The following is a 14,362-nucleotide window of genomic DNA, read 5'->3' on the forward strand; positions in this document are numbered from 1 at the left end:
TATTTTTCATTATTATATATTGTTGTAGTTGTTATTATTATATTTCATTTTAGTTATGAAACTATTCTCAACCCATGAGATGTACTTTCCCCACAGTTCTCCCTATTCCACTGGGAGAAGGAGGAGCAAGCAAGTGGCTGTGTGGTGCTTGGTACCTCTTAACATTGTGTTGCTATTTTTGTAGAGGCCAGAGTTGACATGACTGTAGCTGTGTCCAGCTGCGGACAGGGGATGAGGTTTTATAAATGCTTCAGTTTGAGCTTGTGTCATCAGTTTTCTTGGGAGTGGTGGGATGACTTATCAAGTCTGAGAAATTTCTGTTCTCATCAGTTTTGGACTGTTGAAAGGAACATCCTTAGAAACAATCTGTGGTAGATAAGATATCTAAACATGTGTCTCATCTCAACCCTTTCATTAGTTTTTTCTTTCCGTGACCTCTCCCCTCCTAATGAGCACAAGGTTTCCCTGACAGTTATAACTCTCCTGGGTAAGAGTCAGCTTTTATCCCACAAGACCTCAATGAGTGTTTCCCTTTTCCATTCTGTGAGAATGTCACCAGACTGCCGTGACTTCCCAAATACAATGGACAGTGGCTTAGCCACTTCATCCAACAGTTTCCTCAGGGTCCGTGGATTCATGTCATCAAGTGTACTGGACTTGTGCACCTTCAGGTTCAGCCTTCTATTCCCCAAGCAACCAAGTCTCTCATTTCTTTCCAAAGAGGGCTCACATTTTCCCTAGTCTTCTTTTTATCACTCACACATCTATAGAAGCTTTTCTTGATATCTTTGCCATTTCTGGCAGGGTTTTGGCTTTTGGCTTTCCTAACCTGGTCTTTGGCTGCAGGGCAATTTCTCTGTATTACTCAGAGGCTACCTGTCCTTGCTTCCATCCCGTGTAGGCTTCTGTTTTGCGTTTGGGTTTTTCTGGCAGCTCGTCATTCATCCATGCAGGTCTCCTGGCATTTTTGCCTGTATTCCTCTTTGTTGAGATCCACTACTCCTGAGCTTGGAGGAGGTCATCCTTGAGTGTTAATCAGCTTTCTTGGGTGTCTCTTCCCTTCAGGGCTTTATTCCATTGTACTCTACAAAGCAGGTCCCTGAAGAGTCCAAATTCTGCTCTCCTGAAGTCCAGGGTAATGAGATTGCTATGCACCTTCCTTATTGCCCTAAGAACTCTGCCATTTCATGATCACTGCCCTTGAGCTTCACATTCTCCACCAGCCCCTCCTTGTTTCCTCAGTGTTTCCTCTGTCACTTGGAAAGGAAGTTATCACCAGTGCATTCCAGGAACCTCCTGGGTTGCTTATGACCTGCTGTGTTGTCCCTCCAACAGATATTGTGTGGTTGATGTCATTCATGAGGACCAGGGCTTCTGAATGGGAGGCTGCTCCTACTTGTCCATGGAGGATCTCATCTGCCCTGTCTTCCTGGTCAGGTGGCCTGTAGCAGACTCCTGCCATAATGTCCCCTGTCCCTGCCTTCCTTTTAATCCTCACCCATAAGATCTCAGTTGGCTCCACATCTGCTTTATATTGCCTCTATAAACTCCAGTCCTGTCACTGAATATATAAAAGTAATCTAATGCTTACTTAGAAGGCATTTTGTATTCGCCCTAATAAAACTGATCATGATGTGCTAATTGGCTGCTAATTGATATGATAAATATTATTATTAGGAAATTCATTCTAATTCAACATTAATTAATTCACTGTTGCTTTTCAGTGGTATTTATTTATTCATGAGAGTCAGTGGGAAAAGGGAGAAAATGCTTGGCTACACACTCCAGCAAAACTACAAATAATTGAGGTTTGTCTCCCAGGAATGCTACCATTTTCATAATTAGGATAGTCAGAAAAGCAAGCTTGTTACTGAGATTATTGGCCTGCCTAGATAAGTGTTGTAGTAAATTAAGTTTAGTGTGTGTTGCAAATGCAGCAGGGTGGTATCTGATAATTAGCCGGTCGTTTGCAAATCATAAAAGTGGTTTCAGTAAGTACTTGAGACTGACTGCTCTTGTTTGAACTATGGCAGTCTGCTTCAAATCTAATGCTCCCTGGTTTTGTTTGAAATTCAGTGGATATAAATGTGCTGTCACAGCACATGGACATGTACACATACACATAACCGGAGGTTCTGTACCAAGGTTGATTTTGAACAGTTCTGGGTTGTCTCAATTGCTTTCACAGGTGTGACACAAAAGATTCTTGTCTTTGTTCTCAAGGTTCTTATATTTCTTCACTTACAAAGAGTCCTTCAAATCATTGATAAAACATCCAAAGTTTTCTGGTGCAGGAAGGCTTTCTGGGTTTGCTTGATGGATGATACCTGTCCCAATGGATTCTTGAGTGAGTCTTGGAAGAGTCACTCAAGAACACTTTAACACTTGCATGCAATGCAAATGTTAAATGGCAATAACAGAAGGATGGCAAAGCTGGGTTGGAAAAGGTTTCTTTCAAATTCCAAAACATAATAATTATTTTTTTCCCTTTGGAAAAAGATAGAAATTATGAACCTTCTTATGGTCCAGCTGTGAATATGAAACAGTTCTACATGTCCTCTGTCTTCCTACCGTCCTCCTTTTGTGCTCTTTATTTTTCTATTCATAGACAAGGCAGAAATCTCTCCAGCACAGGGGCTGCAGCAGAGCTCAACTTTAATCTGTAATGACAACAAGTTTCCCTTTTTGTATGAAACTATGCAGGGATGCAGAGCTGCTTATCAGTTCACCAACTCACTGTAGAAAAACTTCCAATGATCTCCTGAAGGGAAATGTCCAGCTGTAAGTCAGTGGCTTTTCTCCTCTAACTGCCCTAAGTTTATACTGACACCCTCTGAAATGATTAAAGCAGACTCAAAATACCCACATCAGCAGCCCCTTTGTTCCAAGCCAGGGCTTCTGCTCAGCATGGAAATAACATTACTGAAATCTGTCTCTCTAATGTTAAATGGACTAGTCATTGGGTACTTGTAAATGATGTCTTGCCGCTTCCTGCGTACCTTGCATTGATTTTTGCTCATGGGTTACTTGATCATATGAACTTACAGAGGATCATAAATTGCTTCTGTAATTCATGGAAGAGTCTGAGAATGAAAAATACTAGAGCAGAGGTTTTGAGATAAAGCATTACTGCAAAAAAATTGAATATCCACTTTTCAATAGCAGCATGATTTCTGACATTTTATCCACAGCGCTCAGTGCTAACTCACAAGTAAAAAGTATGGGTAACAGCCATTTTAGGGAAATCTGAGGAACATATCTAGCTACAGTTCATTTTGTAAACCACGCACAGAAAATCTTCTCAGCTGATTTCACCTCTCCTGCTTTGGTGAGCAAGTTAAAACCCACTAACACGTATGACTGGACACGTTAATTATCTTCATCAGAAACTTCGTTTGTTGTCCTAGAAGTTAAGCCTGACTCCTCTTTGACCTGGGTGGTTGATGTGCTTGATTCAGCTGGAATCCAAAGATGCTGATTGCCTGAGATGCTGGACACAGTCAGCTCATGTCATTTTTTAGAGGCACAGGAAGGCAGGTGATGGGCCCTGCAGTGAGCAGCATGTGTCTGATGCACAGTGTTCTGTGTGGCTGGTTGGTTGTCAGTACATTCACCAAAATTGCACGTCCTACTCAGACTACTCTTTGGTGAATCTCCTTATTTGCCAGAGGGGTCTTCTACACTGTGGGTAGACCAGTGGGCATTTTACATAACTGTAATAATAGTAATTAAAAAAAAAAAAATCAGTGGTCATCTACAATCTTTCATTTTACTAAAGATGTCTGCAAGGGCCACTGTGGAAACAAATGAATCGTTACTTAGACTGGAGGTGAAAATTGGCATTCTTTGTAAGGTTAATTGTTGCTAAAGATAGCTTTCTAGGTTCTGATGAAGGAAAAATTGCTTTTTCATCCAAGTATGGTCAGCATGCTCAGTGCTTACCTTGCCTGTGCAAGGTGTCTTCGCTAGAGGGTACTGCAGGAAGACAGAACATCCCTTCTCAAGCCTGATGGCAAATGAGGCACTTGCTGTGATGGATTATTGTGCCTTAACTCCAGCAAGAGTGCTGGGTAAGTCCAGATAACTGTTGCTATTATCAAGCCCTTGGACAAAGACTTCTCATCAGGTCCTGATGGCTCACTGGTAAACTGCTCAGTGAAGTTTTTTGTTGTTTTTATGTAATTCCAACTATTTCTGTTATGAGTTCTGTTACAAAAATCCTGTTTTCTAAATGGAGGAATGTAATTTTTTCAGTCTTGTCTCCATTTGGACAAGGCAAAACTGTTTTTGCTCTAACCAAAATGGAAAACATTTTCAGATGAAAGCCAAGCCTGGAAATGTTCAACCTGCTGTGTTGTTATGAGTTGTGAGCAATTGAAGAGAGCAGTTTATTGTGGAAATCAGAGTTCAGCAACTACCACTCGGCTGGCTGTTTCAGAAATGGTCCTGCTGAAGGGAATGGGACTGCTCCTGTGAGTTTAAGTAGGGACTGCAGAGCTCTGCCTCTTTGGAGTGATTATGGCCAGTACTCCTTCTATAATGACAGGGCTTCTGATTGCATTTATGGATGTAATAGCAGTAAATAGTGTGCTGAACTACGCAGCAATAACTCTTCTGATGTCCTCTATCCATTGATTCACACTATCAAGGCAGAGTACACACACGCAGCTGAGTTCACATGAAGTCAGCAACATCCAGGTATCTCTGGGCAGAGGTATTCTGTTGAACAGCCAGCACAATGCCAAGCTGAGAACAGAATCTGATTGATTGATTTACAAAAAGTAATATGGCTCACAGAACTCGTTATAAGATTGCTTTGTGTTGCTAGAGAAGTTTGATGATCTCATTAATTAGCAATAGAAGTAAAAGATTAGCAGGCTGACTCAGAGTTATATTGGTGGATGATTGAACATAATGTGGCACCATAACAAATATCAAAATGATTGCACTATATTTATCATTCTGACATTTAGTAATACTGCAATGGTTGAAGATTAAACTCTTAATTATTAGTATTGATTTCTCTGGGCTCTAGAAAGTGCAAGTTAAAATTGCAGTAAAGCTGAGATTCTCTTGTTACCTGCAAAAATAGGTATGGAGTTTCCTACTACCACACATTGATGTCATTTCTGTCACACTTAAAAGCAGAAACCAGAAGGACAATTTTTGCTTCTCTCAGTAAGTTTATGAAAGGCATTTGATCACAGAGAGAAATGACACATTTGTTTTCAGGGTAGGATAGCAAATTAAATATGCTTTGGTACAAGGGCTAGAAAATGTTTGACTATGGGGCTGAACATGAACCAGCAGTGTGCCTGGGTGGCCAAGAAGGCCAATGGCATCCTGGCTTATATCAGAAATAGTGTGGCAAGCAGGACCAGGGAAGTGATTATCCTCCTGTACTCAGTGATGGTGAGGCCACAACTCAAGTACTGTGTTCAGTTTTGGGCCTCTTACTACAAAATGGACACTGAGGCTCAAGACAGAGCTGGGGAAGGTTTTAGGGAACTGGAGTTATTCATCCTGGAGAAAAGAAGACTCAGGGGAGATGTTATCACTCTCTACAACTACCTGAAAGGAGATTGTAGTGACTTGGAGGTCAATCTCTTCTCCCAAGTAAGGAATGACAGAACAAGAGGAAATGAGCTCTAATTGCACCAGGGGAGGTTTAGATTGGAGATAGGGAAGAATTTTTTCACTGAGTGGATTGTGGGTTGTTAAACACTGAAACAGGCTATCAGGGGAGATACTGGAGCCCCCATCCCTGGAGCTATTTAAAATCTGTGTATCCGAGGTGCTGAGTGACATGGTTTAGTGGTGGGCTTGGCAGTGTGAGGTTAGTGGTTGAACTTGATGATCTTAAAGGTCTTTTCCAACCAAAATGATTCTATAATTCTATGAGAGGCAGGTCATTAGTATGCAGTCATTAACATGATGTGCAAGACTTTGGTGTGCACAAGTTTTATAGAAATGCAGTGGCTAGAGCTATTCAGATCTCGACGTGGTTCATACAGCTCTGAAATCCTACTGTATGTTTCAGTAAGCAGATACTCAGTTGGAAAGGTCCCTTCCAACCCCTACCATTCTGTGATTCTGTGAATGTTTCCTGCCAATTTCATTTTATTTGTAAACCAGGCTGGTTCTTTCAGTAGTCTGCAAAATAGTGCTAATCAGCCACGGTCTACAATGAGAGAAGTAACAGTATGGAGCAGAAGTAGCATGTATTCTGACAGAAGGAAAAATGAAACGTTCTTACCTTGGTGAAATTACAGCAGTCAAGAATAGGATTAGATTAAAGCCACAATAGTATGCAGGTGGAAAATGGGACTATAAAAACCTAAACCTTCAAGGGAAGGAAGGAAGGAGGGAGCACGTGATAAAAAAGAGTTAGAGTAGGAAGACAGCAGAGAGGAAAGTCACTGTGGGAAGTGATTAGAGAAACCTGATGAAGTGAAGAGTCATTTCAGGTGAAAATTTGGGAGGATTTTGTTCTTAGTAATTGCTAGATAAATGATAGTGTGGGTACTGAAAGCAAGTCAGTTTAAAATCAAAGATCCACAATATGGCTATTTTAAATTCCCCTCACCTTCTGCATATGGTTGCAGAAAGCCACTAATTTTAGAAGAGAGGTATCCAAAAATGTAATGAAAACCACTGAAAATATTTTAGTCAATTGATGCGACATCATCAGCTTGAAATCAAAGCAGTTTAAAAGCAAAATGACTTGTTTTAGCAGTTGCAATTGCCCTTCATTTCCCTGTCAGTTCTCCTTGCAAGCATGTATTCATTCGTTCACAGTCCTTTTCTGTCCCCATTGCTGTGTGGAAGACCCAAGCACATGCATTGGGAAGCCTAGCAGCTATGTGGGAGGAACAGTAGAACTGAGCATGGACAAATGACCATAAGAAACAAACTGAAAATGAGACAAGAAATGAAATTTAAGCTTTTTTCCTAATCTTTTAGTGCTGTTATTCTGAGTTTGATTGAATTAACGGTGGAGACCTTTTTAAAGAAATACTGCTTAAGTTGTTGATGTATCATTTGGTGTTCAAGTAACTCATGGGACTAGAAATTTCCTGAATGCAACTGGGGACAATAAAGCTGCATTAATTTATGAGCAGTACTACTGCAGATACATGATCTTTGAGGGGCTGCAGAGAGGTAAGGGTCTTCTACATGAGGAAGTGAGCTTCTGGGACTTTGTAGGCTCTTTAGTGTTCAATATCTGTGTATATTCCTGGATAGGCACACAGCTGCCTTTATATAGTCCAGCAAAGTGCCTTATTCCAGGGACTGGATACACTCTTACACATACAGCTTTCTTGGACCTCCAGAATAGAAATAACAGATTCTGACTTAAAGCAAGTGTACTAGGAAAGCACTGCTGAGAAGGAGAAACTTGAAGGGAGGGTTGTGGGAGATGTTGCAACGATCCTTTTCTGGAATGTGCTGCTTCCATTGCAGAAGGATCTGTCTCTCCTGTCTGTCTGAAAGGCATATTTCAATTACTCAAGCACATTTTGGTACAATTAAGGGGATCAAATTGTTTAGGTAACCTGAAACCATGTTCTGCAAACTTACAATCGATCTGTTTTATGGAGTTCATGCTACTCCCTTTAATAAGGAGAAGACACAAGAGGAAGGATTAGACAAAGGCCTTCTTTCTACATCCAACTTTTGTTTTGCAATAAATACATTTTTAAAATGTAATCTTTTTTATATTATTAGCTTATATGAGCATATGCTTGCAGTTTCCAGGACCTAGGAAAAGTATCTTTTCCCTTCCTTACTCTCTCTTCTCTCTTGTCATATGTCTTCTTTCTTGTTCCTTGTATCAGACATGAGCATGATTTTTTAATAACTGTAGGAGATGCTTTGGAAGGTGCAGCAGACTTCATGACTGTACTCTCACTGTCTGATAACTGTGCCCAAGTGCATCCTGAAGATCATAGAGTAACCTAGCACAAACCTGTTGTGACCTCCCTGACTGTGGAGAGTCTTGAGATGGTGGGTACATGGAGGTGAGAAATGTGGGGGTATCCCAAAAGGCACTAGTGTGGAAACTGGCTACAACTTACCCAGATACTCTCTGAAAAGAGAATGGTTGAGCTAGGACCTCCTCAGAGTTTCACACTTCTTTCAAACCTGTGGTTTTCATTAGCTGTTAGAAGATCTATCTCATACTCTCAAGTTTGTTGAGTCTTTTCCCAAGTCCCCTTCAAATTCAAGTCAATTAGGAAGTTCTAACCTCTAATTGTATCTGCCCTGGACACCTGGAGTCTGCTAAATGGCATCAGTTTATCTCTGACTCACTTGGACACTTCATTAGCTCACCAGGCTTTTGTTGGGAAGGTGGAAAAAAACAGCTTTTTTGGTGATGAGGGAAAAATAAACATGATTAGTAGTTTTGTTAAGAGTGTAAAACACAGTTCATTGTTTTTCTGGGAGCACAGGGAGATGTGACTTTCAGCCAAAGCAGGTTTAACTCTTGTCCTACCTGTGGCAGCTGGGCTGGCCAGGGAGTATTATGGAGCCATTTATATATTGACAGCACAGTACCCTGAAGTATCCTGTTTGTCCAAAGTGTTGTGTATCGTTGAAGACAGTCTGTTAACATTCTCACACATATTTGCAGCTGCTGCTTTTAGCTGATTCAGCTCATGCATGGCCATTTTCAAACCTTTACTTGTAGTGGGAAAAGAATGTTTGAGTCCTGCCTGTGTAAACATGCTTAAATACATCTTTTCAGTATAATCAGAAGTTCAGACTTCTTGAGATGGTCGAATAGATTTACCTTCTAGAGGAAATAAACCAAAGTTTAGGAGCTTAGGACTTTGCAAAATTGTTCTGTTTTGGGTAGGAAGGGAGCATATAACCTTTGAGACAATGATACTGCCTTTCATTTAAAAAAGCAAAAAGTTAAAATACACGGGAGAAAAATTGGGGCAGGAGAGGTTTTTGAGCTTTGAAGTACTTTCCTTGCTTTTTGTTGCTTATATTCAAAATTTCGGATTCTTCCTAAACCATTTTTGTTGAGAGAGGTCCTTACAAGGTCAGAGCTCTCGAGGTTGTTTACCTGTCAGTTTTGGGGTAAAATTGTATTTTTCTTGCATTGTGTTCAATTTTTTGAGTGGAAGAGCTGTTACACAAACCAAAACCAAAGCATATTAAATTCCTGAGTAAAAATATCTCTCCAGCTCTTCAGTTAATCGGTACATCCTGTCTTAACCTTACACTGCGGTGTTTGCTTTAGAAAATGGAGACCAGAAATTGCTCTGTTAAAATAAAAAGGAACATAACTTTTAAATAGGATTGCAAGAGTCCCTCTCCTGCATAAAGAAGTGAAGATATGCAGTTTGCCATTTAAATGTTCTGGGATACATCTGCTGTTACAAATAAATGCTATCAGTCAAGATAATCCTCAGCAGCTGTCAAGTTTCACCAGCTTCTCAGCAGAACTGTGCTGATCACTGGAACGAGCATCTTTTGTTAAAGAGGAGGTTTCATTTCTGGGGGAGCAGGGGTGGAAGTTGCCCTTGGTATTTTTTGAACACTTTGCACAGTACTTAGAAACTTTGAGGTGATTCCTTTGAAGATGCAAGTGTGCTTATGCAGATAGAGCTTGGTCCGACTCGTAACCATTTGGGTACTTCTCCTTGTTCATGCAGCCTTGTCCAGGTTGAGGCATGCAGGTAGGGCTGTGTGGGGAAGACTGGGAAGGCTGCTGCCCACAGGGTGATGGCCACGTATGGTGATGGAGGAGAGGAGTACAATCTTGATGGCACGCAGGCTGGCACTCCTCATGAGTTCTCACGTCTCTTCAGGAAGAGCTGAGGTGAAATGTGTACTGCTCTCTGTACCTCTGCCCTGTGGATACACTCAGAGATGTCCTGTGTTTTGTTTTTGAACAGGAAAAGCCAACAACAATGTACAGTGGGATGAGGACTCCGTAGAATACATGCCAGCCAACCCAGTCAGGATCGCATTTGTCTTGGTTGTTCATGGCAGAGCTTCTCGGCAGCTCCAGCGCATGTTTAAGGCTATTTACCATAAAGACCATTTTTATTACATTCATGTTGACAAGGTAATATATCACTGGTTATAAATTGCCTGTCTCACCATCTGTCAGTCTACCCATCTTTGTCATCTTCTTCATCTTCTCTACCTCTGCTGCTTAGAGTGCATGTCACTTCTTGTCTCTCCATCTGTTATATGTTTGGAGCCTCTGGTTTTTTTCTTTCTTTCTTGTTATCTTCTCTATGTAACAGCCTTCCTTTCTGCTTACATGTCATGAGTGTCCATCCACGTCTGTCTGTTGTACACTTAGTTAACAGTAATTGTTAAGCTGATGCAGACTGACAGTGGTGGCCCACTGGATGGAGAGCTGACCTGAGGTGCCTTGGGCAAGTTGCTTTATTTCTCACTGTAAAAGGGAGGTAGTAACAGTGACCTCCTGTATGAAAGCCCTTTGGCATTTACTGATGACAATAGATAACTAAGAGATAGTTACACTGATTAGTGATTACTGCAGTTGTAATAAAAAAGAATCAAATGGGAGTCTCTGTGTGTTTCCAAATTAGCCTTTAGCAGAAGAAGGTTATGTGCCATAGTAAGTGAGGGCAAAGCGATGGCAATGCTCAGTGAGTCAAGAAGTAAAGTTGGTGGTTGGTGAATAGAAAGAGAGACAATTTTGGACAGAGTAACTTGAATGTGTTACTTTTTTCTCCTGTAAAGAGATCCAATTACTTGCACCGGCAAGTGCTCCAGTTTGCCAACCAGTACCCGAATGTGAGAGTCACTTCTTGGAGAATGGCAACTATCTGGGGAGGAGCAAGTCTTCTGACTACCTACCTGCAGACCATGAGGGACTTAATGGAGATGAAGGACTGGCCATGGGATTTCTTCATTAACCTCAGTGCTGCTGACTACCCAATCAGGTACAATGAGTATTTTAAGAATGTACATGTTTTGTTCCTAAGGGAAATATGTATTGACGGATATGAGAGATGACATGTCTGTGTGCTGCAAGAAGCAGAGGTCAGAGGGACAGTTTCTTCTGTCTTACAGCAGAAGACTCCTCTTGGTCAGGCTGATACCTGGCAGCCACACTTTAGCCACAATCACCTGACTGTAGGCTGTGTTCCTGCCAGTTACCCAGGAGGGATTACTGCTGTGAGAAGACTGGCAGCCCTGGTTCTTCATTTTGCTGAGGAAGCAGGGTCTGCTGTCTTTAGTTGTTACTTCCAGCAAGGAACACCTGCAAGAGAGGATGAGTAAAGTAGCAGCAAGTACTGGAGCTCAGCGAACAGATCCCAGGCATGGAGAGAGTCCTACCTCTCTGGGAAGTTCAATTTGATGTCTAAGAAAATGTTGTAGGTATGAATATAGATTAAGTGAAGGTAGTGTTCTCCTCTTCCTTTTTTAGTACTTTTTCTGTGGAGGATAATGATAGAAAAAGTGACAAATAAGTTGCTAGGAGTCAATTATATCTTCAACACCAACCCATTGCCTGAATATCCTTATTCAGATGGTGTCAGGCAAAGAACTTCACACACCACCGCATGACAAGGCTCATGATTTTAAGGGAAATGATTTTTTTTCTGGATTTACATAAGCCAGGCCTCACAGCTGCATTCTGTAAGGTTTACTACATTGTGCAAAAGTAGATAGTCCCTAAGAAACAAGCACAAAAAACCAAAAACCAAAAAGCCAACCTCCTCCTCAACAACCAAGCCCATACAAACAAAAAAAAACCCTACCACCCAGAAAAACCACAAAAATAGACTCAACCCCCCTCTTCAAACCCTCACACCACAAGTGTCCTTAAACTGTTGGGTATCAAGAAGAGGAAGAGAGGAAATTCTCCTTGTGACTTCTGTTTCCCTGTATGTTGAAATGAACTGATGAAAGGGGAAGTAACATTCTTGGTGATGTTCTGATCAATGATGACATAACCTGCTTTTAATTCTCCTAGAAAATAAATCCATTGGATGCTTTCACTGCCTTTTGCTGGTTAGGTTATCAAAAGACCTGTCTCAAAGTATGGGCCCTTTTTCCTGAAGCTGCTACTTAGAAATCCCCACTGAAGTGAAAAACCATGAGCATAAGCCTTAAGGGAGATTTTGTGGGAACTGACAGAAGACTTTATTGCTGGTACCCATTTCTGAGCACTGTCAGTGAAATGTAACACATTTTGGGGAGAAAAATTAGGGAAGCATTCAAATTACAGAGATTGTATTCATATTGGATCATGGGGATTTGAATTAAGAAATCATGTTGCATATCATTTAAAGACTTTCAGAGTCCAACAGGAAGAGAGTTACAAATTTTAACATATTATCTTGCTTGTAAGAGTTTGTGGTTCTCTCTATATCTCTTGAGTTTTGGGAAAAGCTAGCTTGTTATTCCCTATGTTTTGTTTTCCTGGTGAGCAATGTGGCACTGATGATAAAATGTAGACTAATGCAAGATCATAAATGAAGAGGTAGGTGATTGCACTTTGGATCAAATAAGTTTAACGGTAGGAGAACAATGGCTGAAGGTCTAGTGTAATCAAAGGCTGGCTCCAGCAGATGTATCCAGTTATCTTTCTGTGGTGTTGAGCCTACCCTAAACATTGTGTAATGCTGAGGCCATGACCTGTGACAGTCTCACCTGCTCTTACTTCCCTGTAGAACAAGTTAAACCACAAGGCCAAATGGGATCAGTCACTTAGAGACATGACCATAAACAACCACAGGATTTGTTGAGTAGACTCTAGTCAGTTTGGTGTTAATGGGTTCTTTCTAATAATGCTGTGGTAGCTTGCAGTCCTTCGGACTCTAAACAAGTGCCATTCAGCTGGAAACATTCCAGACGCTCGTTTCTTCATGGAGGAAATTCTTGAAGGTCGTGTTTCTCTGTTGCAGCCTTCGGAGCTGCATCATGGGCTCTCAGCAGCCAGCCAGGCATCTCAAGTGCTCACTTCCCTTTCTGTTAAAGTATTCTGTTACCAGAAATGATGGAAACTTGCTTCCTCTTCACACCATGCACTTCAACAAAATGTAAAAAGCCTTTTTCAGTGACTTATGACTGTGACTTATAGGTACTGTTAATGGTTTTTTTTAATATTGAATATTACAGCTATAAACCTTGGAAAATGTTATCTCATCAAATATATATATGAGCCCTTTTTATTTTCATAGTGGAGATGCTATAAATTAATATTCTTCTTAATCTTTAGGAAGGCATTACCTCTGCATGCCCCATAGAGAGCTGCTTGTTTTTCCAGGAAATAGTATCTGGAGTGCGTGAGGGTTTTTTTCCTTCTTTCAGACCTCATGCCGTGATTTGTCAGATAATGGGCTAGGGGCAGTTTACACTTCTCTCACTGGTTAGTCATATTTCTGTGATTTTTGCTAGATTTCCCTGCATAAGAACATATGAATTTTGTGGATTAATGATGTTTATCCAGAACTGCTTCACATTAAGCTTTCACTTCCCATCTGCCATTCCATCTGTAACACTGAAACCTTTACTACTTCTCTTCTGATAATAAAAGCTAATCCAGCCCTATAAGTCACAAAATCAGATTCAGTATGTGGGGTTAATACTACATGATGAAGCCTAAATCTATCTGGGGAGCAGTCTGGTATGTTCACAGGCTACACTACAACTGCTAGGAGCCCTTCATCCTTCAGATAAGACATCCAGAAGCAGATGTCAGGCATCATACCACGTAAAGGCGGGGAGGGGAAAAATGAGAATGATTCATTTTGGGAGGGAAGCAATTAAAAATGTGTAAAATCAAACATCTGCAAGCCAGGAAAGTTCAGATGCGTCTGATATTCTTCTTCATTCCTAATGTTTAGTCTGTGGAACCTGTAGGTCCAGCACCTAGCACAAAGGAGGTCCTAATCATTGTGCTTCTAGCTGTCACCGCAGTAGAATTCGCTGGCAAAAGGACTCTGGACATAAAGGCACCTCGAACAAAAATATTGTGTTTCCTTTTAGTCATGAGGCAATATGATGTTTATTGGCCAAAGTGAAATGATGTGGTGCATTATCCAACATTGACTCCATTCAGCTCTGTTAAACATTCTCAGCAGGAAAACAAAGGCTAGAGGCAAACCTCTACAAGCAGCTTTGAGGTGGGAGGTTGTGTGACTGAGGCTGTGAATTCAAAAAGGACACATACCTTCAGTCTTCTCAAGAGATCATCTGTTACAGTCATTGCATTCATAAAGAAACAGAAGAAACCACCTTCCTTTTCCTTGACTTTTAAAATTTTAGCAGCAATTTCCCATAATTTAAAATCTTTTCAAAACTGCATGGGAATGCTATTGATGTCTTTAACCTCTTACTTTACATGGGTATCTATTTG

At 40.9% G+C, this 14,362-nt stretch overlaps 1 protein-coding gene across 1 annotated transcript in view; it reads left to right on the top strand.

Moving 5' to 3' along the window:
* XYLT1 (xylosyltransferase 1) overlaps positions 1 to 14,362 on the top strand; it is a 199,319-nt gene that overhangs the window by 127,668 nt on the left and 57,289 nt on the right. Inside the window, exons 3-4 of the mRNA XM_061993235.1 lie at positions 9,912 to 10,084; positions 10,735 to 10,937. Of these exons, the coding sequence (XP_061849219.1) occupies positions 9,912 to 10,084; positions 10,735 to 10,937 (376 nt within the window). The remainder of the gene's footprint in view (positions 1 to 9,911; positions 10,085 to 10,734; positions 10,938 to 14,362) is intronic.

The sequence above is a fragment of the Colius striatus genome, chromosome 3 (genome assembly GCF_028858725.1).
Source record: "Colius striatus isolate bColStr4 chromosome 3, bColStr4.1.hap1, whole genome shotgun sequence".
Taxonomy (NCBI): Eukaryota; Metazoa; Chordata; class Aves; order Coliiformes; family Coliidae; genus Colius; species Colius striatus.